Source organism: Peromyscus leucopus, chromosome 6, assembly GCF_004664715.2.
Source record: "Peromyscus leucopus breed LL Stock chromosome 6, UCI_PerLeu_2.1, whole genome shotgun sequence".
Classification (NCBI taxonomy): Eukaryota; Metazoa; Chordata; class Mammalia; order Rodentia; family Cricetidae; genus Peromyscus; species Peromyscus leucopus.
This window is the reverse complement of record NC_051068.1, coordinates 103167946-103195384: the sequence shown is the minus strand read 5'-3', so window position 1 is coordinate 103195384 and position 27439 is coordinate 103167946. Positions and strand designations below refer to the sequence as shown.

The 27439-nt window shown below is 40.9% G+C and overlaps 1 protein-coding gene across 17 annotated transcripts in view; it reads right to left on the bottom strand.

Annotated features, from left to right (window-relative positions):
• The window catches only part of Col25a1 (collagen type XXV alpha 1 chain), a 404038-nt gene that overhangs the window by 111498 nt on the left and 265101 nt on the right, over positions 1–27439 (bottom strand). For 13 of the 17 annotated variants that reach the window (XM_037207097.1, XM_037207094.1, XM_037207096.1 and 10 more), the window contains exons 8-9: positions 2846–2917; positions 2051–2158 (exon numbers count right to left, since the gene is read on the bottom strand). In XM_037207097.1, the coding sequence (XP_037062992.1) occupies positions 2051–2158; positions 2846–2917 (180 nt within the window). Of the gene's footprint in view, positions 1–2050; positions 2159–2845; positions 2918–3664; positions 3725–27439 lie in introns of all 17 variants that reach the window. The other 4 variants (XM_037207099.1, XM_037207100.1, XM_037207093.1 and 1 more) reach the window with 1 other exon arrangement.

Below are 27439 nucleotides of genomic sequence, written 5' to 3'. Positions count from 1 at the left end.
CTTTTCCCCAACACTTTCTTGGTCATGTGAATGTCAAGTGCATTTTTTAAAACGGTTAAATAGAATGTAAACATATCACAAAGAGCTGATTTGGCTAGACTGTCCAGCTAGCAGGCACCAAGGATCCTCTTGGCTCTGCCTTCCCTGTGATGGGCTACAGACTTGTTTGCTGTACTCAGCTTCGACATGGATGCAGGGCTTGAACTCTGGTCTTCAAGCTCGTGTCGTCCTTACTGAGCCATCTCCTAGCTCCTTATTTTTGTCTCCTTACAGTCATGTCTAGCATAAATTTGTTTCTTCTATAATACATAGTATTTGATGATCTGGGCATTTTTTTTCTACCAATAAATGTTGGACCCTTGTTTCTTCATTTGGGCTCTTTTAAAAACAAGTTTCCACACTATTCTCTAGACTAGTAGAACTCACTGTGGAGCCCATGCTGGTTTTTAAAATACATCTTTACAAATATTTATTTTCTGTGTATGTGTATTTGGCCTGCATGTCTGTCTGTGCACCATGTGTGTTCAGTGTCCTAAGAAGCCAAAAGACAGGGTTGGATCTTCTGGAACTCGAGTTACAGATGGGTGTGAGCCTCCACGTAGGTGCTGCGAATCAAGCTTGGGTTCCATGGAAGAGCAGCCAGCGCTAACTGCTGAGCCACCTCTCCCGCCTGCCCACGCTGATCTTGAATTCGCAGCACTCTCCTGGCTCTGCCTCCTGAGTGCGGGCATCACAGAAATGACGCCTGCTATATACCACCGTGCCTGCTGGCAAATGTCTTTAACTGGTTATTTAACTGGTTATCTGAAGACAGCCACTGTGGTGACTAGCTGTCAGTGAAAGTTGTCAGTCCCCCAAAGCCATGGAAGGCTCTCCCCAGGAGCATCACTCTAAGAAAACGGCAGACATTAAGCAGGTAGGGTTAGGATGAATTGAACGCCTTCAAATGTTCAGGGAAAGCAGTCCCATGAGCAGCTGGGTCCATTCCTAATTTCACATGAGCAAACACACAGCCTTCAGAAAGGGAAGTGGGACTTTGGAGATGACCACAAAAGAGATAAAAATGCCCCGTATCCTCACACATAGATTAATCCTTAGAAAAGCGATACAAAAATATGTGCATTAAAAATGCAAAGACAATGTACAATAACATTAACAGCTATTGTTGATTTCAGTTTTTTTCCCCCCTTGGTTTTATTTTTAAGTATTTCTACTTGGTTAGAAAACATTCTCATCATTACTTTTGAACTAGAAAATCACCAATGGAAACAATTTAAGCAATACAGTAAGTAAAATTTAACTCAGCAATAAACATTAATTTCTAGCCCTGGAATCACAATATCAACCCAGTCATTTTTTCAATCTTGTCCGTATATTTCTTTAAATGATTGGGCTGCATGTACCAGGTCATATCACTCATCAGTTATCAATGTCCCATGTTTTTGTTATTGCTGTGACAAATTCTAGTGTTGAAATCATTTAAAAATGGTTTCTGTTAGATAAGCCTCGGATGCAAATGTCAAGTGATAATATGGTCACACCCTCTGGTGTTGAAGTCATTCATTTTTGTTTTGTTAACACCCTTAGCCAGGTTAGTAAGGGATCAATACTAATAAGCTCTACCTGCTTTCTGTTAGCAGCGTGGGGCTTTATTGGGTCCTCTATTGGCCTTAAGAAAACACTGTCAATATTTGGCTTCATTTTTCTCACTAATAGCCCACTTCACCCCAAAAAGGCAGTGACATACCCAACGTCAGGCAGGACACAGGCAAGACTGGGCATCTCTCACTGTGAACTCCCAGAAGCTCACCTAAGATCCATCCAGGTGCTGTCCATCGTCAGGTCTCCGGCTCTTCTTGGCCCAGTAATGAAGTGAATGCTGCTGAAGCGCCCTGTAGACACTGACTGTCCTCTGTTTCTACCTCACCCCAGCTTTCTCTAGTCACCTGACCTCTTGGCCCTATAGTTCCTTGCCCCCTGTTCCAGCTTACTGTTTACCCCTTAACCTGGAACAAAATCTGGGAGAACAACAATCCACGAAGAAACTCACGGGTACTCCTGGCATTCCTCGGGGTCCGTCTTTCCCTGTGTCCCCAGGTGGGCCTCTTGGACCAGGAGGGCCTGGGGGTCCTGGAGGCCCTGCCTGTCCTTGGTCACCCTGGAATGGAGGAAAGGAATGAACCAACAATAATCATGAGCAATTAATATTCAGGTTCTATTTCAGCACTTTAAATTCATATTATCCAATCTACATTTACGCTTAAAGAACCAGACCACCATAAATATGAAGCCCACTGGCAAGCTACCTGTCAGTAAGGAGCAAATCTTTACTGTAGGAGAGCCGAACAGATGCTAAGAAACTGAAGCGGCTCTCAGCCTGGCAGCGCAGCTCTTGAAGTGCCCTGTTTATTACCACATCCAGAGCCGGATAAAGCCCTTGTTTAGGGTGTCTATGGCAATGCCCTATCGGACACATTTACCACGACCAATGGGTGGCTGCATTTTCAGTTGGAAAATATATTTACTCACAGAATCAAAGATTAAGCATAATGGGCTCCTGCTCTATTGCACAACAGATGTATAATTTATCAGAGCCAGAGGGCTCGGGAACCATGTGTCTATGTCTATTGCTGGTTACAACTGAAGTTGTCTTGATTAAAAAACAAAACAAACCAGGCAGGCTTTCTATACTGTAAGTCACCAAACACGATCTTATTCTGGGATGTTTACAGAGACCCACCCACCATCGATGCGCCATGCATGAGAGATAAATGCAAAGCAACAGCACCCAGAGCAATAATTGAACGGGAAGGAGAAATCAGACTCCAGCAGGAAGCAGCACTACCTTAATCAGCCGGCGTTTAATGAGCTGCTGATCAGCAGAGAGAAAGCCATGATTGATTTTAGGAAACACCATCTGATCAGTCAGGTGAGGTCAAAGGTTGAAGTTCAGAGATGAGAGAGTTGAGGAATAAGCATCAGAAGGCCCCAAGGAAGAAATAAAGATATACACATTAGACTCATAATGACCATTAAATAAAATGGAACCGGTGCTCATGACTGACAGACCCTCAGCCTCTCTGGAAGAAAGACAGCTTTGTAATGGAATGAGTCTTTTGATTAGAAATGAGTCCCTTGTGTACCCCATCATTTGGATGTCGTTTTTTTTGGGGGGTTGTCTTTTAGTGCATCCACTTCCAGAAGCAAGTGACCCAGAATGATCTTGCATTCTGCACCTCGAGTAGAAGGTCTACAGACAGAGCACTAGTTCCAGTTCCGTCAGATTTGTCAACCAGCATAATGTGGCATGAACCAGGTATTGACGCCCCAAGCTTAGAGTCCTTAGAATTACTTAATTGGCTGGGAAAGCATCACAGAGCATTGGAATGTATGTGAATCCAGCCATGGATAAGAGGCAGCCTCCTAGGAAGCCACGCCTCTGATTGTCATTATACATGTTTAACTTCATCCTCCTCCTCATGAATGCTCAGGAGGTTCTCACTTAGGCCATAACACTGACCTCCCTGACACACCCGAGGTCCCAGGTGCCCAACACAGTCCCCTGGCATTAGGAGCAGAAGCTGGGACAACGCACGGATGGCTCTTGTTCACCCTTATGCTGATTGTGCCTCTGACTGAGTAAGCATGCATATCATCCACAAACCTTGACGGTGAGGATCTGATTGCTGTGCAGGGCAGCAACTGTGGGGAAGCCTGGCAGGCCCTAAGGACGTGGCACGACACCAAAACAATACGACACAAAACGTCACACAGACATCTCACTGGTAGACAAACAAAATCGGGGGCATGCACAAAACCTCCCCTTCCCACTCAGGTGCAGAGCACACTTCAGCGTATTAGACACAGGAGGCTCCCAAGTCAAACAGCCATTCCCTAAGGCACGGAATGGCGAGGCTCCCGACTCATTGTGGTGGGATCTGCACGGATTCTAGTATTCGGTTTGCAGCGCTTAGTATTTTTGGAAGCTTCTTTTTAAAGGGTTAGTACAAACGAGATAACTGCAGACATTGTTATGAGAACATTCTGCCCACTGGTATTCTGTTTACAAATTAGGACATATAATACATATAATATATATATTAATTCTTTTATTAACAACAACAGTGAACAGAATGTTATTGTCAGATTGGAAATACTCTTCAGAACAAACATAGTTCGCCACATACAAAAAGTGTTACCACCCAACAAATTAAAATTCCTCTCTCTGCTCATGTGATGGCTTTTGGTTCTGCCCTGTTTTCAGGAACTTTCGTGAGGTGGTTGATGGAAATCTGTCTCTTATAACATGTGTATTTCATGTCAGGGTGGTTTACAGTCACACTCCACAGTAACCACTTCCGTCACATAACTTTTCCAGAAGAAGTTGACAGACCACACAACCCCATAAAACAGAAAAGTGGCTCGGGATTCCTTAGACAAGGAGAATGGGGGAGATGTTGCAGGGACCCAGACTGTAGCAACTGGGATAAAGCATCCTCACAGTGTTACCAACTGGGAAAATCTGAAAGAGAAAATTTGCCTTTGTTCCATTTCCTTTTTAAAAACATTTGAAATTGGAGTCTTTTATTCCCTTTAAAACTATAAGACATGTTTACTGTATAAGTTAATAACAGCACAGCAATGGATAGCTTCAGTTTCCTCCCTGTTTGTCCTACCCTTCTGTTGAGGATATGTATGTGTGTGTGTGTGTGTGTGTGTGTGTGTGTGTGTGTGTGTATGTATGTGTGTATATATATGTATGTATGTATGTTAGCAAAGGCCAGAGAGTTGCTAGGTTTTTAACCTTATCAGTTTATTAGTGGGTATTTTCTCTTCATTTTCCTGATGTTGGGGACATGCTTTTTTTTTTTTTTTTTTTTTTTTTTTTTTTTTTTTGAGATAATCAATAAACTTAGGTTTGTAGCATGAAGACGTGCTTTAGTCCTATTGATTCATCCTTTGCTTCTCATTGTTTAGTGCTCAGAGTTCTCAAGAAGGCGAGCAAAGGAAACCCTTGCACCAGATCTACTCTGATAAGGGTATAAAGTAGCTGGGCAGGTTTGAAGTGACCCGGGTCTTCTTTTTCTTCTCCCTAAGTGAAAGTTCTCTAAGCATCAACTCTCCACAAACTCAGAAATGCCACAAGTTGGAAAACAGATGTGTACAATTTGCTTTTGTTTTTACTATGGAATATGAGTTTAAAATGTTATTAGATGGTAATGTGCCAGGATCTTTCCATCTGTGACTCATTAGCCCTATATTACACAGTCAGAATTTTATATATAAACCTCATATTTATGTAACAGAGAACAAAAGCAGATACAAACAAGAAGTCTAGGAGGGATCAGAATCTTGATTAGTGGTGATAAATCATACTGTCACTTGAAGCATGATTATCTAACACAATAATTTTAAATTAAAAGCCTTTTAACAGCACACATGGTAGGCCTTTCAATTGTTCTGAAATTTCAACATAGAAATAAGTCACTTCTTGTATTCCTATCTGAGCAGGACCAGACTGTCGCTTGGTCATATCTGCAGCATAGTCACACAAAAGCACTAAATGTGTCACTTCTTGGTTTGAGCTCCAGTGAGATCTACAGAGGGGAGGAGCCAGGCAGTTCTGGCCTGGACAGTTAGTTCCCAAGTCTCAAACTGGAAATCTGCATTGGAAGAAATTTAACTTGCTTTGTTAGATGATGTATCTCAGTCATGTTAACTGTGAAATGCTACCACGTGGGTTTAGAGCCGACACCAAAGACTTCTGAGATGACCTCGGAGGTTATCTATAGCAGAGTAAAAGCAACGCATGTAAGAAGGGCCCTGTTAAATTCTAGCAAGAATCCTAAGACTCTATTGTTTTCAAAATGGGGGGGGATGACCCTAAAAGTTGTTTAAGTTAGTTTTAATTAATATTAAACAATTAAAACATTTTACATGACAGCTTTATTGTAAAGAATTTTCAAGTATAAAACATTATGTGGTGAAATTCACCCAAGTTTTTTTTTTTTAATGTAAAAAGAATATTGTTATACTTGGGAGTAGAATGCATATGTCTTAAGACATATTGCCATTTGGTGGTGATAACGAACCCCATCTTAGAGAGTTTCATCTACCTTACAGGCAGACCGTGTGCCTCTTACAGGACGGTGCCAAAGCATTGCTGCTGAGACCTTGACTTCGAGACCTGGCTGTCTATGACAGTGACTTCTAGGCTTCCCTAGCTGTCCATGCAGAGGTGCACTCTTTCCTCTGCAGGCCATTGTCCCATCATTAGTCATAGCCCTTTTGAATAAGTGAAACAGAGAGATTTCACTTTGGCTTTATGTCTCACACAACTTGCCTGGTACACAGATGGTTGAAGCGGGTGTGGGGAAAAAAATTGTATCTCAAAAAACACGATGAAAGAATCCAGAAATAAGCAGAAATGCTGGAATAATTTGAACATATTTCACCCCTAAATATTTTGGATTCTTGAGAAACTAGATGTACAAGTGTGTAATAGAGGCTGCCTTAAGCATCCCACATTTGCACCCAAGAGGGCAGACGCTCATGACACTCATCTTTGCATCTTCCTGATACACAACAGGTACCATCTCAGCCACCGCCCCGCCAGCATCAACGAGGGCTGCCAACCCCACTGTCGCCCTCTAGAGAATAAACATGCCCTGTGCCCAAAGGGACTTACACAAAAAAGATAAGTCATGAGAAATGCTCCTAACTACTTGATAGCCATAAATTCAAGATGTCATTATCATTTTTATTGTATATCTGCTAATGACAAGTGTTACATCATTACGTTTTAGGGAGAAATTTGGTTTTGTCAAACATAGCCAATAAAGCATCAACAGTGAGAAATGTAATCCTAGATGTCTACTTTCAGATTTTTAAATTTTTCTGGTTTGTGTTTATGATCATTTATTTCTATTTGTTTTTATTGTCTAATACTAGAGAGTTTACAAACTGACAACAACATTTAAGTAGCCTTTGTTGATTGATTGCATTCTATGTAGCACTCACTGTGCCACATCCTGGGGATTCAGTGGCAAGCAGGATCCCAAGCTCACAACATTTAACATCTAAGAAAGTAGAAGAAAATAGGTAGGCAGGAACCATATGGGTTGATAAGAACTAATATGATAAGAACTGATAAGAATGACTTTGGTTTAACTATTATGAGGCTAAAGAAGACACTGAATGAAAGAAATTTGCTGTTAAATTGCTCCATAATGTAGTATATATTATAACCTTTGTCCAAAATGGAAACCCAACCAGAAGGTAAGAGGCTCGAAGAGTTCCCCGAATGACCACAGAATATGCCAGTAGGAGCTGGTGAGTACGTATGTTGGTGTTAGGCTGCGGAGACCAGAGCTAGGCACTGTGGCAAACATTTGTCATTCTAGCATATGGAAGTCTGAGGCAGGGGGATATCAAGCTGGAGTTTAAGGCTAATCAGGTGGGGCTATTTGGCAAGACCTCACCTCAAAAATAAGTAAGCAAGCAAGTGAGCAGATAAATCTTAAAAACAACTCGATGTGCAATAAAGAGGAGCAAAGTTTGCACCTATTACCCAGGTGAGGTTGGCACAGGGGCAGAGCTGAAGACAAAGACCTGTGGAAGATGTTGTCAAAGTCCAGTTGCAGAACTGTGTCCTAGGACCAGGGGAGGGGCCAATCAGTAGTTTCCAGGACTATTAAAGAAGAATTCTCAGAATTTGTTACTTCCTTAAAGACAAGAGTGAGAACAGGGATTGGAGAATGTTCATAGGTCTGAGCTTGAATAACAGAAAGGTGGTGGAGGGGATCCAGAGGACAAGTGGGGGTTTGAGGCAGATGTTGCCACAGATGTTGAACTGACATGGATTTGCTAAACTTGAACTGAGTGATGGAATGGTAATTGGATATGTTCATGGAAGAAGAGAGAGGTTTGTGTGTCCACGTAAGATGTGGGAGCAGAAGTGGGACTGTTTGGGCAGAAAAGCAGACCGGCTGGGGGCCAGGAGGGCAAGAGAGGGCAGTGGGTGGTGGATGAGCAAAACCCAATGATATACATGTATGAAATGTTGGGTGGAAATGTATTAAATTTATGCTGATTAAAACACAAATACAAAATGCATAAATAAAGATAGAGCTGAGATCAGGAGTCATGTGGCTGCATAAAGTTATCTGTGGAGACTGTGGAGAGAATACAGATATGGGGAAGAGTTAAGACTTCAGGGATGAGCAGAAATGGAAGCAATCAAAGAGAGATTTCATAATGAGTGGTTACACCTGCAGGGAGAGGCTGCCTTTCTTCACAAAAATTCTATATAGGTAAATGACTCAAAATGAAAGACATATGTACTTTTATGTTGCATTCTTAATTTGCTTTATAAATGTGCATAAATGATCCATAATGTGAACAGGCAAGGACAGCACATGAGAGTGTAGCTGAGACATGGCTGTACAGATATGCATGGGAAGATAAATATTTGAACTATAAGGGTCAAGAGACCTCAAAAGCAAACCATATTATATGAGAAGCACTATAAAGCATATGTGTTATGAAAAATAAGAATCTCTTGAGTTTTTCCATAACATATACTACAGTGACTTTGTTTGCCTGAAATATATCCAGCATTACAAAAATAATCATTACAATGGGCATGCATGTGCATAAGAAAAGATAAATATTCCTATAAGCAGATAAAACGACTTCTAGCTAAGGGAAGCCACATGGGGAAATATTTTAATAGAATGCAAAAATATTGAGGCCCAAGAATGACTTTGGTTTAACTATTATGAAGCTAAAGAAAGAAGACATTGAATGAAAGAAATTTGTTGTTAAATTGCTCCATAATGTAATAGATATTATAATCTCTGTCCAAAAAGGAAACCCAACCAGAAGAAGATAAGAGGCTCGAAGAGTTCCTCGAATGACCGCAGAATATGCCAGTAGGAACTGGTAAGGATTGTAATCTATAATTTATGGAAAAGATTGACTTAAAAGAGTACTAATTTTTGGAAGAATTATTTCCAATTGCTCAAAAACAAATTTCCCTTTTCATGGATGCTCCAATTCTATTGTGTTTCATCATAAATATTAAGTCCAGTAACCTCAGTAATTATCTTTTGTATGTGTGTGACAAGTGTGAATTTGAAATATAAAAGAGAGAACATTGTAATGTCTACACTGAAGAACGTTTTAAATTGCAAAGCTAATAAAATGTCAAGTAAAGACAAACACACAAAGTGTCTCTTAATGCACAGAATGTTGGCAACAGCACTCAGAAACTGATCAATGCAAAAATTGCCTAGGCTATATGAACAGAAAAAAGGCTCTACCTGTATAAACCTTTTGAGAGAGGCCAAGGGTTGCTGAAAAGTATTCCCGACAGACACAGGGCGGAGAAACCCCATAAGAACAAGCAGGATTACAGAGACGTGGTCCTGGCCTGAGGGGAGCGGAGAAGTACAGACACAGGATGTCAGAGAGAGAAAAAGAACAGACTTGCAACCTGGCAAGAGGCACAGACATGAAATCTGCATAAACCTCATTTATAAAAAAGTTTGCTATAAATGAGTCAGAGCTATGCTCTCCATATCAATATCCAGAGAGGAATCTTGTGTCAGAGTTTTAAAACGGTAACCAAACCAAAATAAAAAACGATGACGATGACGACAATGATGATGATGATAGCGGTAGTCTTGGCTGACACTCGCATTGATGTTCCCGGGAGCTGGGGTTATTCTAAGAAAGTGCTCTTTGAATCCCCACGCCAACCGTTTGGCAGATGAGTGACAGAGAAGTTAAGAGTATTGCTCCCCTAACTGTAACTATCAGAACTAAGATTCATGTCCTTGCATTTGGTCCAGGATGCCTTTTCAACCAGGAGGTTTTCCATAATTCTTCACAGCCTCTGGATTTTCCCTCCCACCATTCATTCATTCATTCTAGAAGAATTCAGTGATATTCTACTATAAGCAAACGAAGGTTTGACATTAAAATTACAGACATAAACGAGGTGGGCCTTCTCCCAGGCCTCCGCTGGAATGCCTTTCCATATGTTTGCTTATGCCCATTTCCCCTGCGTTTTTCAGTTTCCTTTACCCTACCTCTAACCACTCAGCTATGTTCTTAGTTGACTCTGTTTACCTCCTCAATAAGGAGCAGGGTGGAAAATAAGACTTCTGTACTAACAGTTGTAGAGATTAAAAAAATATCTTACAGGTACTTCTAAACACCCACCAGGGATTGTGAGGTAGATTAAGGGGAGTAGGAAAGTGTGGGAACCCCAAGGAGATGGGGGTCCCTTTTTTGGTCAACTCAGAGAAGTAGAGGGTCAGACTTAGAAGCCAAGTTACCACAGAAAATTAAGTAAGGTTTCATACTCACTGCACTTAAAAAAATTGATATTCATACTTAAAGGGGAGGATGATGATTTAGCTGAAGATATCAGAGTGCACAGGAAGAGAACTAAGGTGGGCCACTCGGTGAGGGAAGATTTACCAAGGACTATTCAATAAGACTGGTAAATGAAAACCCTTGAGACCCATGGTGGTTACCGGCACCATGGTCAAGATAACACTGGAATCAAAAGAAGATCCATCTTCCTCTTCTAATGGCACACTGAACTCATACTTGGAGTTCCAGGCACTCTCCCTTCAAGAAATAAAGTTCAGAATTTGCTCTTTACCTGGGCTAGGTCCACATCCTGCCAATGACCACAGGTGTAGGATTCCTATGTGAGTTGAGACGGGCAAGGGGAGCATTGCCTCCTCGTAAAGCAGTGTCTTTTACTAATATCAACGCAAGAAAGGATGGTGGCTAAAGTCGAGGAGACAGGGAGCGTTAACACAGGCGGCAACCGACTTGGAAAATGAGCTAAGCTGCCGTTCTCATCAGGGGAAGATGCAGTCCGTAAGTGCGTTCAGTCTGGAGGAAGGGGTGCGGCTCTCGAAGGCAGAGTTTGAGATGAATGAAGGTAGGGACCAGGCACACCCTGCTTAGGGAAAAGCCTGGAAAATTTGATAGGCTGTGAATGTGGGAGGTTTTAAGAATACTCAAAGGAGAACTAGTGGGTAGTGATAAGCGGGTTTAAGGAAGACAACACTAGCAGAGTTAGGAAAAACAGACTAAAAGCCAAGGTTACATACACCCTGTAATTTCTTACCTGCAATTCCAAAATTCAAAATGGCTGAAGATGAAATATTTTTTCATAAGTTCAATGTTTTTCTTCTAAGTCTGTATTAAATGTGTGCAGTGACAAAAAACTTACTTAAACAGATGTGAGGCTATTTCTGGTGTCTACCTAGTGTAGACAAACAAGCCTCCCTAGTGTGAATGTGCTTGCATTCTACTGAAGAATTTGATGGTTGGATTACAGGCTGACACCTCTCACACAATACACAGTATATGGACACTACCAACTTCCTAGTTTCTCAAGACTCTAAATTCTGAAACACATTGCAATGGCTTTGAGACTCTCAAGGAGAGAGTGTGAACTTTGTACAAAAGTGACAACAACAGATGAAAGGACCTTTACCAGAACGGGTGCGTATAGGACAAGGAGTAAGCTACAGATTGGAGGCATGAACTGGGATCCAAACAAGACTTGTCAATAAAGCTAGTCTGGGAATGCCCAGCTTAAACACATGACATGAGTTACATATTATAATTTGTGCAGTTTGGAGCAATTTAAAAGATATTTATTTTTTACTCTTTGGTTTGACACGTTAATCAGGATTGGCCTGATCAACAGTTACATACATCTTTACTTAATTTCTTTAATAAATATAATCACATTTATAATTAGCAAATATGTTTCATAGTATTGCAAAAGCAATTCTATGGAAATTTTGTTGCTTTATTTAATAAAGAATCTCCAGCATCTACAAGGTGCCCTGTGTTGAATATTCTGGGCGCACGCTCTCTCTCTCTTTCTCATCCACCTACTCACTTACGTATATGTCTGTCTGTCTGTCTATCTATCTATCTATCTATCTATCTATCTATCTATCTATCTATCATCTCCTCTCCACACAATAGAAAGGGGATCCTTGGCTGACACAGCAGGAAGCCAAGCCCAGACTGAAGCAACAAATACCCAGTGGCTTTTTCTGCAGAAAGCAAACTAGTGGCTACATTCTCTGCTTCTCAAGGACCCCAAATCCAAGATTTTATTTTTTTAATGAGTGCTTCAGATTGTAAATGCATGCTACTAACTCAATTTTAGTATCACATTTTGTCATTCAAACAAAACTATATTTGAGGATCTGATTTGGGCCACAAATGAATAGGGTCAAGATACAGCACTTGAAAGCTAAATTAGAAACAAGGGGTTTATCTCCAAAGAAAATACTCATCACCAAGGATGACTTTGTTTTGTTGCACTGATACTTGGAGAAAGGTCACAAGCTCTCACAGTACCAATCCTATGCTATAATTTGAAATAATGATTTCAAGTAAAAAAAAAATCAAAATATCATTGTTACATAGTACCTTTGGGAGATACAGGTCAGAGTATAATTTCTTTATGAAAAGAATTGCATTCCTAAGTAATGAAATCATTCCTATGATTTGAACTCTAAGAGAAAGAGGCCATTATGATCTACAGTAAAACCACAGCTTAAGACTTTCAGAACGGAATGTTCTAAATTTGGGGAAATTAAGTCTGAACCTTATCATTATACAATCTGTTGTCCTTCCCGTACTTCCCATTGGCCCACCTTCCCCTCCTCCTCCCCATTTGTTCCTCCTATTCTAGTTTCCCTTCTCTCTGGCTAACACATTCCATGTCCCCTTCCTCGGAAGATCCCAGGGGCCTGCCAGCAGGTCACTGGCGCAGCAGGGGTACAAAGGTTGTGGGAGCAGCAAATCACTTTTTACAGATTGGATTTAAGGCTCACCCCATGAGATGGAACCCAATTTGACAGTACTAAAGTGGCCAAGAACCTGAGACTAGACAGGAAAACCTACAACTACTACTTTGCTAAAACGACAATAATAAAATGACTCCCAATAACATTCTGCTATACCCATGGATCAGTGCACTCCTAAACAAAAAGCTCTTTACAATTAATTCCTGCCGGGAGAAGGAAAATCAGTTTCTTCCAATGGACAATATGCTAGACAGTTTTATGTCAGCTTGTCCCAAGCTGGAGTTATCTGAAAGGGGGGAATCTCAATTGAGGAAATGGCTCTATAAGATCTGGCTGTAGGCAAACCTATAGAACATTTTCTTAATTAGTGATTGATGTGGGAGGGTCCAGTCCATTGTGTGTGGTGCTATCACTGGCTGGTGGTGGTCCTGTGTTCTACAAGAAAGCAGGCTGAGCAAGCCATGGGGAGCAAGCCAGTAAGCAGCATCCCTCCACGGCCTCTGCATCAGCTCCTGACTCCAGGTTCCTGCCCTGCATGAGTTCCTGCCCTCACTGCTTTTGAAGATGAACTGTTATATGGAACTGTGAGTGAAATAAAACCTTTCCTCCCTAAGTTGTTTTTGGTCATGGTGTTTCATCACAGCAATAGTAACCCTAACTAAGACAAGAGAGTTACTGGGTATAACAGCCATAATCTGGGGTAGGCCACATGCTCAGGAGTAGTTGACCAGTGCAGAACGAACTCCATGTTTATGTGTATATACTTTTTTTTATTTTGGCTATATATTTTTTGTCTTTTCTTTTTCTTTTTTGACAGAGAAAGAAAGAACTTGGAGTTGAGTGAATAGTGAGATGGAGAGGATTTAAGAGGAGCTGGGAGAGGAGAGGGGAAGCATATGGCCAAAATATTTAGTATGAAAAAATTTAAAGAAAATAAGAAATCACAATATGAGGTAATTTCTACATTTTTGTTTTCATTTCCTGGTTGCATCTGATGATGTTATTATTCAGTGAAAAGAAGCACAGGTTTTATTTACATTAAGTTATATACCATATATTATAATGTTGATTCATTCAACTTTTAAATTTTCTGCATTTATTTATAGTGTGCTGAGGGGTGGGGGCGGTACAAGCCACAGTGAGTGTGTGGAGGTCAGAACAAATTTCAGAAGCCTGATCTGTTCTACCACCCGGGGTTGGGGATTGGCAGACTTGGCAGGGAGTGCCTTTACCCTGGGCCAAGTTGCCAGTCATGCATTCAATTTTTAAAAGTGACATTTATTTGTATATATAATTTTCTTGAAATAATTGCTCTGATAATATTCTAATCTTTACCTCAAATTCCTTTCAAATACTTCCCAACTTCAAATATGTAAATGACAATAGTTCATGCAGCAATGTCAATACTAAAGATGAAATCATCTTAGAAGTTATTGAAAATGAGAGTGAAATAAGCTTATGTGCATTTTTGTTAAAGTCAATTCTCCATTTAAATTCACTTGATGTTTCTCTAATCAAAGGAATGTTCCAATATATGCCAGAAGCTACACTGTTTTTCCTCCTATTAAATCATAAATTTTTGGTAAATATTGAACAATGTATTTGCTTTATTTGACAGTAAATAAAAAAAAAAAGAACAAAGTGAGTGACAGTATTTTGCTTGAGTGTATCGTAATCAAGGACATAAAAAGCTTTTTTTTCTGATGTCTTGAGACATATAGAAGCAGAGCCCAACTTACAAAATACAGATGGTTTTTTTCTGGATGTTACAGTTTCCTCCAATGGGTCTCTGATTTCAGGACCTACAAGCCACTACGTTTACATGTTAAAAGCCAGGTGGCATCTGGGATACTTAGATAGGGTACCAGTTCTGCCACCTCATCAGATACAACCTTTATGACTCCCATATGTGCCTAAGGAACAACAAAACACAGGATGTATGTCTGTCATGTCCTGACTGAAAGTGATGCTTGTTTTTACACGAGGCACTGCCGAGGTTTCTCACTGGCGACATGGGATGTTAGCAATTATAGAACACGAAGGGGAGAGGGAGGAGCCATCATTTTACAGCTCCAGGATGGAGCTTCATAATGTCACATCCAGCCGAGGGGAAGTTTCACAAATATCTACTGTCTAGCTGCCCACACTTCTGGATTCGTGGAACACTGGTGGAAGTGATGCTGGGAAAGGCCCCCCTCCTCACCCCCATCATTTTAGGATGACCACTGGATCAGATATAAGGCAGGAGAAGAAGGAGGAAGCAAAAGTCCAACCAGACATGGGGTAGGCCTCACGGGATTGAGGGGGAAATACTGATGATAGAAAGAAAGTTTTCATCTAGACCCTGAAAGAAATTAATGATGAAAAAAACAGGATTCGATTTTTATCTTTGTCAACTGAGAGGTAAATGTAATTAATCCTTCCTATGTAGTTTCTAATTCTCTACTGTACAGAAACAAATACTGCTATTTGCATGATAAACTTCCAGGAATACTGGATATATTGAACTCCAAGGAAAGTGAAGGGACTGGGAGACAAACTCTCGGAATCTATAGACGTCTAGTCTAAAATAATGAGCGTTTATTTCTCAAGCCAGCTAGCTGCCCATATCTCCCTCTTTTGTAGACAGTAGGAGAATCAGAAGAAGAGAAAATAAAACCCGGGTGTGTCCACTTGCATTTGTATTGCTAGCATTTGGGAGACTGGGGCAGGAGGCTGGCCTTGAGTTCTGGTCCAGCCTGGGCTATAGAGTGAGATCCTATCTCAATAAAACAAACAAGCAAACAAACAAAGGCAAGTCCTGAGGTATTTGGCAGATTGGAAAAAATTTCTATTGACCTAAATCACAGCTAGACTTGATGATTAAAGTGAAAATTTACAAAAGTACAGTTTAAAAAATACTAAAGATATTTCCTGCTCTGTTAAGTACGTAGAGTACGCATGTAAATTGATAAGCAGGATCTGTAAAAATTTACTGCTAAATTACAAGCCCTAAACTGAAAACAAATGAGAATTGGATTTGTGACTGGCTCAGTTACCCACCAGGGTAACAGTAACTGGTCACACCTTTATGACCTCAGTCCTGATGCACCCAACATTTGTATCAGTGACAGGGACTGACCTCTCAAACATGGCGACAGGAATGATACCTGTCGTCAGTTGTAAATTTATTGCGATATTCAAATATCCAGAAAATGGGAGCAAAGAAGAGTAGAGTACTGGTTGGACTTGGGAGTTAGACTGCAAAGGGGACCATAACCAGATGAGCAGACTGGAGTGGACCAACCACAAAGAACTAAAAGCAGAACACAGCACATGCGTGCAGGGAACAAGCTGCATAAATGCAGTGGAGGAACTAAGATTAGCTGTTTACCGTGGAAGTAAACATATTCTACGGTATTCTTTGGCCCCTAATGTTTAAAGCTCATATGATCCTGGGCGGTGCTACCCTAACAAGCTGGTTCTACTTTATTCATGCCTCAATTGATGAACTTAATTTCTGGGCACTTACCGTTAAGGGGGGGGCATATTCTTTTAAGGAGGCTCTATTGGGATAGGAACATCTATGAAGAATAACCCAAATGGTAAGAAGGCACAGAGCTGTAACAGGATGAACAGATGATGGAGGACAGCCTTGGGGAGGAGAAAAAGACAGACATGGCGGAATGGAAACCACAGAACATAGCTGCTCCCATTTTAAGGTATATTCAGTTTGCACCACGTCACCACATGCTGAAAAACATAACGTAGAAGCGTTAGACTGCAAGTGCCTATGGGTTCCTTGTACTCTTCAACACCGGTGCTTCTAAAAATGCAGCACACTGCTGTCTGATGGAGGACAACTTAGCCCGGGAGGCAGAACTAAAAGCCAGCTAACTCGGCAGTCGAGAACCACAGACCTCGATTCAAAGCGGAAGCAGGATTTGCTGAACGAATAGCTGAATTACTTCATGATATTTAGGACTGTCTCTAATCGGTGACGATTACTTTCTATGACACTGAACTTCTTGGCCCTGGAGACGTCCAAACAGCACTCAGGAACTGTCTGGTAGGGGTTTGCAATTGCTCAGCTGTCAGGTGGGTTTGTGCTGTAATTGTGAACTTGACAGAGCAGCAAGTGAATGCCTCTTACCCATGTTATCACCCACAACACTGCTCTCTAAATATGGTGGTGGCAACTAGCACGTACAAACTTCATTTTTTTGAGACAGGGTCGTGCTATGTATCACAGGCTGATCTTGATCTCATGACCTGTTTCAGCCTCCCAAGGGCCAGGATTACAGGGTTATACCAAAAACCTCTGCATCTTCAGCATTCTTTCAAAATAGGATGATCAAGACTTACCTCAAACCTTTCCTGCCATTGACAAGTAGCTTCTTAATTCTAAGAGAGGCTTAACTGCCATCCCTGAGTTAACCTACAAGTAGGGTGAAACACAGTACACACACACACACACACACACACACACACACACACACACACACACACAATTCTTATTGTTTGCCATGTTTTTCCTAACTTTGTGGATCTTCCCTTCAAGTTCTGTATGTGTTGCTTTCAAAGAAATCAGGTTTCAATTTATTTTCATATCAACGAGGACACAGAAAACAGTCAAATAATACCAACCTAAATTAGCTCTTCCTCTTAATATTTGTCAGAACAGCTGTAAGAGACAATTCTAAACAACTTAGGAACTTGTTTTTTATTAGTGCCCCCAAAGGGCAATTTTGTTAGGAATGTTTATAACAGGAGATGTTTCCATTAATCCAACTATACAACCAGAACAACAAAACCCCAGAAAACATGTACAATGCACAAAAGCATGACTTTGTCAAGACATACACTGACTAGTTTTGCTACAGAAATTATTTGGCTCCAATAAAACAAACTTATGCAACAAATTTTATATTATTGATCTAAATATCCGTAAACGTCCGCTGTGACCAACACATATTTAAGCTAGATCATCCCAAGCAATAAGCTATTTTTAAACAAAAATCCTCATAGAAACTAAAATTTAGGACCATTTCTCCCAACTCTTGCATGTTCTTCAATGACTATGATTATTCTGATTTTTAAACATTCTAAGGACTAAAATTTATCATGTTAATGTTATTTGCTTATTCTTTAACTGTCAGTTTATTCTGTACATGGCTTGAGATTGTTTTTTAGTTCTGCTGTTCTGTAACTTATATTTTTTAAACCAAAAAAATCTTAAAAATAGAATAAATTCCTTGGAATCTCAAAATAAAATTACTGAGTTGAAGTAGCACTTTTTTAAAAAAAATCTTGTTAGCTGGGCGGTGGTGGCGCACGCCTTTAATCCAGCACTCGGAGCAGAGCAGGCGATCTCTGTGAGTTCGAGCAGCCTGACTACAAGTGAGTCCCAGAAAAAGGCGCAAAGCTACACAGAGAAACCCTGTCTCGAAAAACCAAAAAAAAAAAAAAAATATCTTGTTAATGAACAGACTAGGCTTTCTAATAAAGCAGCATCTATGATATAATAGTCTGACAGCAGTGTGAGAAGTCTGTAATTTTAAACCAAATGCTATGTAAACTGTTTTTTTTTTTTTTTTTTTTTTTTTTTTTTTTTTTTTTTTGGTGTGTGTGTGTGTGTGTGTGTTTCAAGACAGGGTTTCTATGTATAGTTATGGAGCCTTTCCTGTAATTCACTCAGGCTGGCCTTAAACTCACAGAGATCTACCTGTCTCTGCCACTACCACCTGCCTATGTAAACTGTTTTAAAGGCACTGATGTAGCACCTTTTCCTCAAACATCCATGACTTAGCATCAGTTATTTTGTGACCTAAAACTGAATATTGTGATGCATGCTCTCATCATCATGCCAGAAGGAAAATAATCATAATAGCTACTATTTCAAACTCCACTCCCAGCAGAAGCATGTGCTTTAAAAACAGGTGTCTGCAATACAGAGTGCCTGCCTGCCTGCCCCATGGGAGGCAGACGGACTCCATGCAGCTTCTGCAGCTCAGAGCAGGAAAATACTGGTACTAGATCTTCCCATTTCCTAAGAAAAATTCAAAGGATTGAAATGTTAGCAATTAGGTTGAGTAAGCCAAATAAGATGATCTATTATCAGAATCGCGTCCCCAGGCCCCCGGTATTAACTTCTAGTCTTCTCCCCAAGACTTACTACCTCAAAACACAGAGACGACATAGAATGTGCAAAGGTTCCTGTAATGAGGAAGAATAAAGACGTTCAATCCCTTTCCTCCTGTACAGGCTGAACAGAAAGAAACACTCTGTAAGTTGTGACAGTTTCTCGAAGTACAACCCAGTGGGCGCATGACATTTTATTTGACACATTCCAAACATCCTGAGTTGTTGTAACGGTTACCATATAAAATTCTGGGTAGACAGTGTAACTGCAACTTTGCCTTCTTCCCTGACACATTTTATTAGAGCTGCCTGGCTCCAAAATGGAAGTAATACCCCGGGCCAGTGTAGAGTTACAGCATTAGCAGTCACCATGGTGCTGGGGACATGACAGGCTGTCTCCATTTCTGTTTTGTTTGACTTTTCTGCCCCAAAGTGTAAAATGGAGAGTGAAGTTCTGAATCGCTGCATGAACTTTCTGAATAAATCCCAAGTATTCAGCAGATCTCCAGATAGTCATTTCTCCTGCAACTCATTCAAATTAATTTCCTTCGACAGCAGTACTGAGTAATTACAAATGACTACCAATCGAGATCGCAAGACCAGAAAGTAAGTTTGTACTGAGCCGAGAAAGAAAAAGCAAAGAGAAAGGAATGGCCCCATGATGGGGCACTCTGTGCTTCCCCAACACTGACAACCCTTCAGCCATTTCACTTTGTCAGTGTGAAAATTGTGTATTTATCTACATATGAAAATAAAACGGACACGCACAGTAGGGTGAACCTCCAAATGTACACACGTGCTATCTACTTGGCAGAGGATGACTGATGGGAAGTAAATGGGCCAGTGGGATGGCTCAGGGAAGGAGGGTGCCTACCGACAAGGGTGAGGGTCCAAGTCTGAACCCCAGAGGAGGAAGAAAAAAACCCATTTCTCCAAGTTGTTCTCTGCCCTGCACACGTGGACTGTCACAACAAGATAAATAAACACAAAAAGTTAATATGTTCTTCTAATATTGTTTTCATCATCAAAATCATAGTGATTTGCAGAAATTGACTATAAAATTTTTTAATCAATAAGACATAACAGAGAAATGTCCAAGGACCTCTCTGCCATATGATGAATATCAGCCACACTAAAGAGGACAAAACAAGAAATGCCTGACAGAGCTACACTAACAGTTCCCAACTTTCCCAATGCTTCTCTCCAAAAACAACAGTAGGGTGAAGATAACTTGGGGGGGGTGAATCGAATATAAAAATGATCTGGCGCTATTGTAAGGTATGTTAACTGCAAGGGGTATGCAAGAGTCTCTTCAATAAGAAAAAGATTTTATTCCTTAAAGAATATTTTTTAATGCTGGCATATCAGACTTTTCTGATTTCCACAACCATTTGGAAATAAGATGTGGAAGAGAACTGACTTTGCCTGAAAGATGTCTCCAACTTCTCTCTATCATTCAAACCAAGAGAAAGATCCATGTCACAAAGACTATGATGGATGTCAAGGAACTCCATTTGAAAGCCAGGGCCAGTCTTTGATGGCTGGGATTGTTCACCATTCAAAGGAAAACTGCAAATGACTTCCCTGAAGAGGTGTAAGGAAAACTAAGCATTGAATTCTTCAAGGTTAATTTCATTCTCTTTAGTCCTCAAATGCCACATTGAGAAGAAAGAGGCTATTTTTTAAAAGTAGTTAAGGATGATGTATCAAGTAACTGAAAAGAATTAATAAATGTCTTTAGCCATTCACCTTTTCTTTATAGGAAGTAAATAAAGACTATACATAGGAAATAAATAAATAAAGAGTGCAAGTAAGACTAGCTTCATATATGTATGGGCTTAGAGTGTGTGTATGTGAATAATACTTGTGGACAACTGTTTCACAAAGACATCATAGACAAGTGCAATTAGAAACAAAGAGCTTCAAAGATGTGTATATAAAATATGTGTATGGTCAGACCAGATTCTGTTAACACACACACACACACACACACACACACACACACACACACACACACACAGATAAAGGGTATACTGCTTTAAGTAAATATTGGCTTGTGATAACGGTGTTTGATTATCCCTAATATGAGAGGCAACTTGGACACTTTCAAAAGACAAAACAACACAGCTGATGTGGCCTTTCACTTAGAACAAAGGCAGGTTTCCAGAAGGTTCCCTGGCTGCTCTGGTTAGCCACAACTCCCTCAGTCATGCCCTTCATTCCTTACTTCCTACTTCACCACAGTAAGAATTTCCCCTGGACAACCCCGGAAATCTCACAAAGTGATGGCTCCCTTTCAAGGATGATGAGGTCAAGGTTCTGGAAAGGTAGTTCAAGGCTGGGCCATAATTAAAAGAGCATAGATAAACAGATTAAGCCAGCTTCTAAAAATAATAAGCCTGGCCAAAGGTCCAAAGAATAAACATATTAGGCACAACTGAATGCATTTATTCTTAATTAAAAACTGGATGGCGTTTCCCTTGGCCCTTTTCCTCCATTGCCAATGGACAGAGGTTGATCAGTAAGGCTGGCTGTTCTTTTGAAGTGGGCAAGAGGGGAGAATCACCACCTTGCACTTCAGGTTATTTTCTTTCTGCTGCTCCACACCATGTCCCCGTGGCTTCCGGCTAGAACAGCACCATCACTGTGGATGGCAATTCCCGCTCTTCCTGCTTCCTGTCTCTAATTCCCCTGGTTAAATTCTTGTCCTAACAAAGTCCTGAAGACCTGAAGTTGAATCACTTCCCTGGAAAGTGATCTATGTCATTAGATTTTCCACACTTTAGATGCTCGTATTAAAGTTGGTTGTCTTTGTTTCTGAGACAGGGTCTTGCTCTTTGGCCCAGGCTGGTCAAAACTCACAATCTTCTCACCTTAGCCTCCTCATAAGTGGATGACAGATCAGTGCTACCACATACTGCTTCAGTCTGGAGAGTGCACCTTTTCATGCCTGACTCCTATCAACAGATTCAGGCAATGTCCACAAGTCCGTAAAGAATGAGAAAAGCACTGGAAAGCTTTCTTGGTATATGGGGTGGTGGAAACAACAGGATTATAATGGTAGCAACGACACTTTCTACTGCACTGTTTGATTAGTACCACTTGTGCTAATAAAACAAAACACAATTAACCCAATTGAGCTGAGGGTTTGCACATGGCCACCAGTCAGGCAGCAGAGCTGAACTGCCTTCTAAAGGATGGAGAGCCTTGTTCCCTCACCCCCTCCAGCAACCCCCCCCCACACACAACTGCATTTGAAGTAGGATCATGCAATGACATCCTTCCCTACAAAGCCCGTCTTGTTTGCCAGTTGTGATTTACGGACTGTGTCTGCTACAAGGGCTGTTGGACACATTAGTGTAGGCATGCTTATGAAAGGATGCGGCTGTCTGGCACTAAATGACTTTCCAGAGGCCCATCTCAGCCAGACCTACAGGAACCACCGCCCTCCCCACACAGCATCTGTCAGTGCAGAAAGCCATCATTTGACCCTTCCTGAAAGGAAGACTCCAGAACACGACCTGCCCTCTGAGCCACTCTGTAAACAGAAACTGGAAGTTTCTGTTTCATACCTCTCTATTTGGTTGATTCACTTCCAACATTTCCAGGAGTAATAGAATTCTGCACTGGGGTTAGATGGTGAAGAAGTGCTAGCAATCATATTAGAATAAATTGCCTGAATTTTCTATCTATAATATGGTTGTTACTCACAGATATTACCAGTTGTAATTTGCATTTCATATTTTGTCTGTTTCCAACACAAATTTAATATATTTTCTAACAGTTACTTTCTCTTTCTAATATTGAAAGTCATCAACTCCAAATGCATTTTCCCTTCCACCTTGTATAACATTCTTTGGTTGTAGGCACTAATATAAGTGTTGGTATTAATGGAGACATTAACTTCAATTTGTATGAGTTAGCAAAGCAAGGAATCTTACATTTGAATTCAAGTGGAAATTAACTTGCTTAATAAAATCTTCTAGAGAGTTCCATGGTTAAGGGGATCATTAAATATCTTCGCTGAGGAAGTCTTTAAATTATTTAACCTGTATTTCACATGAAATAGCATTTGGAAGAATTCTAGCAAATGAAGCTCAAATGGGATAGTATTAACTATTCATAGATATGCTCTCTCATCTAAAATCCTTCACCACGGTCTGCCGCAAGAACGTGAGGTAGTGAACGTCAGTCTGAAATCATCCAGAGGTTTGGCGTAAGCACAGGTAGGAGGGAGAGCCTGCGGATGAGGAGAGCAATGAGAGGACAATCTGGACAATGGGCCCAGTCAAACGACATGACAGGAGGGCCACCACACTTAAAAGCTACAAAGGAAATCCAGCAGCAGCATTCAGAAGCCTCTGCCAGAGGCCACGTGAGGGTTGGATTCCCGTTTCATTTCCATCCCTGTGATCATTAGCAGAGCTTCCCATGAAGACCGCACAGCCCAGTGCTGTGTTGTTTTGTCCATGTGGGGATTTTGTGAAGTGTTGTTATCTTCCGCCTTCAACACATTTTAAACAACGTTTGCGTCTTAGGATTACTTCATGTCCCTTGTAGGGATAGAAACACTTACATACACCTATCACATTAAAAAGGGACACGACTTAATTTATACATGTATGTGCACACTTGTGTGTGTATGCACAGCTGTGGGGGGCGGGGTGTGCCCATGGGCACACATGTGGAGGCTGAGGATGATGTTGGAGGTCTTCCTCTATCATGGCCTACCTTTTATTGTTGGAGACAGTTTTCACTCAACCAGAAGCTCATGATTTCAGGTAGCCTCAGAGACTAAAGAGATCCCTGGATCTGCCTGTCTCTGCCCCCTGGTACTGGGGTCACAGGCACACATAGTCATGCTCGCTTTTATATGGGTACTGGAGATTCAAACGCATGTTCCCTTGCTTGCACAGCAAGTATTCTTACCACTGAGCCACCTCCTAAGACTCCAAGGTACAGGATTTAAAGTGATATAGAAAATGTAAAAATCACTTCTCTTAAGTCTTTAATATCTCCTTTTTTCATATTTGATGAGTCTAGTAATTCATCCAATAACCCTGAGACACAATTTATAACGCTGATTCCAAGGGCTAGCCTGTCTATACAATGAACCCTACCATTTGCAGAAGTAATTATTTTTTAAATGTGTCCATATTAGGACGAAATGACAAACATTCCCAAGCTTAATTCATTAAAGCACTCTTAGAGGTCTGATATAGGGTGCAAAATACTTAAAACACCTCTGATTAGAAAATATAAAAAAAATTACAAATGATAATGAGCTTGTGGTTTCCATGCCAACGTCTGCTAAATCTGGAGAGCATTAAAATAATTTTTCCCAATTTACTTCTTCCCATTATATTATATTCGTTCTCTTGCATGGGTGATACATGTGGGACCAAATAAGTAGTGTATTCATTAAGGCTACAGAGGAAGGCAAGGGTTAAATAAATAAGAAATCAAATTAATATCCAAGCCTAAATGTTTTAGCAGAGCCACAGAATCGGCTTAATCACTCAAGTCAATAAAGGTTAAGATAATAAAATAAACTTCTAAATGCTTTCCTTTTCAAGAGCTTAATCTGTCTTTCTGGAGATTTTTTAAAGATGCTATCAGTTTTGCCTAGGCCCAGCTGTGATGAAAATTTACTCTGAATATACCAAGACGAGAGATGAATTTTATGAAAATACTTAAGCTGAACTCCTGGGTGGCTTATTGAAATTGTGAAAGCTTAAGACTCATTTAAAAGCAGCTGTTGGCTGATCATGTTGAGGCCAATAACCACTAAATCTCTCCTTTATCGGGCTCTGCAATACTTGCAAGCTAATGGTAGCCAGCTGACTGGATTAATATATAGTCAAAAGATAGCTGCACGCTATTTGTTAATTTTATTGCCTAACTTTGATTAATAAGGCTGTTACTTTTGCAGGCGACTGTGCGCTCTTAATTTAGAAGACTCAAATATTAAAACAGCTTTGCCTATTTTTAAGGTTATATTTACATAAGTCGCTGATAAAAAGAAAGACATACACAAGATTATTCTAAAAGCTGTGGGTATTATAATTCCTGTTGCTGTGGTTCATAATGAGAGCCCTTGGCCTTAGGAATAGAAGGGGGAGAAAGTGCACTTGGCTGATGAGGAGAGATTCAGGCTGCAGTGGTGGGTACAGATAAGGATGACGTAAAGCCTAGAAGAGTCTTGAGTCTTCTCTATGTAACAACAGAACCCCCTTATGGGTCAGGAAATGTCATGCCATGTTTGGTATTGAGTGGCTTCAGAATAAGAGCAGAATCAGTTCACAAAATATGAACGGTTTCAGGAAAAGGAGAAAGCAGTCTCCTCTCATCTGGTTATCCTGAAGGAGAAGAAATCCTACCCATGCAAAGCATCACCAGGGAGTTGGTGTGCACAATTCCCATGGATGCAGCACTGAGGAAAAATAAGAATTGTCCTGCATGAAGGTGACTGAAGGGTTGGGGGGCCATCCTGGCTCATGCAAGGCCCTGGGTTATATCCCCAGAACCAAGAGGGGTGGCACAGAGAAGATAACAGAAGGAAAAGTGTAAATGATGTAATCCTACATTCTTTGGAAGATGGGTTATGGTTGCCCTGCTCCTCTACACTGCATTTGGAGTGGTCCCCATACATCTACACTACATTTGGAGTGGTCCCTCATCTACCTCTTCATTCCCTACATCTCACCTTCAGAGTGTCCCCGTACATCTACACTGCATTCAGAGTGGTCCCCGTACATCTACACTGCATTCAGAGTGGTCCCGTACATCTACACTGCGTTCAGAGTGGTCCCCGTACATCTACACTGCATTCAGTGGTCCCCGTACATCTACACTGCGTTCAGAGTGGTCCCCGTACATCTACACTGCATTCAGAGTGGTCCCCGTACATCTACACTGCATTCAGAGTGGTCCTACTTAATTTCTTGTACATCTACACTGCTTCAGTGGTCCCCGTACATCTACACTGCGTGTACATCTACACTGCAGAGTGGTCCCCATACATCTACACTGCATTCAGAGTGGTCCCCATACATCTACACTGCATTCAGAGTGGTCCCGTACACATGACACAAAAGGTCTCGAAACTCACTGTATTACTGTGACACATTTCCATCATTTTTTTTTGGTGGGGGCTAACAGTAAACATATTGTGTCTATTATGAATGCAAAGAGAAAACAACTATTTATTTGCATTTTACACCTTATTCACAGACATGTGGGACCTCACATATTAAAAGGATTCTCATGGCAAGGGCTGGGGTGCAAAATGGCATGGTAGAAAGAGCAGGTACACCCAGTTGAATTCGGGTCCAAGCATCGTCTTTTGGTAGATTTGTATGAAAGAATTGAAATTTCAGTTCCCTTTTTAACTCTACTCATCAGAAACAGATAATTAAAAAAAACATGGTTATCTTAATAATGTTGGTAAAATCAGAGAACTGCTTCTCAGCATACGTGAGAGAATGTACGAGAGTTCACATCCTGGTTCTGCCACTGACTGTTGTAACCTTGGACAAAATATTTGTTTTCTAAGCCCTGGTTTTTGGCTCTAAAGATGGGAATAATACAAGTATCCAGTCATAGGATTGATATTTGATTTCATGTCACCTACATGTTGATAGAGAAGGCACCTGTCTTCTCAGCACAGCCCAGACTAGAGCTAAGGACTGTGACTCTCACTACAACACTTAGATGACACCAATGTGGCCATGTTGCTTTGCCCCAGATGCCTCATATGACATATGGAATAATAACAGGTCATGACAAAACCTTATAACAGATTTTTCCATACATTATTTTATTAATCCACATCACAATCAGAGCAAGAGGAATTGGTTCAGTTAGGAGTTGATCTGTCCAACTTGGCTCTCCCTGAGTGGGCAGTGGTTTAACTACATCATCCACTCCTGGTTTTCTTCTCTACCAATTTCACTGAGCTGGCTGAAGTATAGAGATGATATGTATAACATACCCAGTGTATGAGTTAATTTTTCCTTTGCTGCAACCAAACACCTGAACAAGAAACAACTGAGGGTAGAAAGGACTTGCAGTTGAGGGGATCCAGCTCATCATGGCTGGGAAGGCGTGGAGGTAGGAGTGTGGGGTGGTGGGCCGTATTGTGTCCACAGTCAGGAAGCATAGAGAGGTGAATACTGGGTGTTTATCTGGCTCCCCCCCCCATCTGCTCTTATTCAGTCTTGGCTCCCAGGCCACTGGACAATGAAACCTACATTTTTTTTTCTTTTCTTTTCTTTTCTTTTTTTTTTTTTTTTTTCAAGACTTTCTCTGTTAGCTTTGCGCTTTCTGACTCACTTGGTAGCCCAGCTGCCTCGAACTCACAGAGATCCGCCTGCCTCTGCCTCCCGAGTGCTGGGATTAAAGGCATGCGCCACCACTGCCCAGCTTGACACCTACATTTAAGGTGAGTCTTCCTTCTA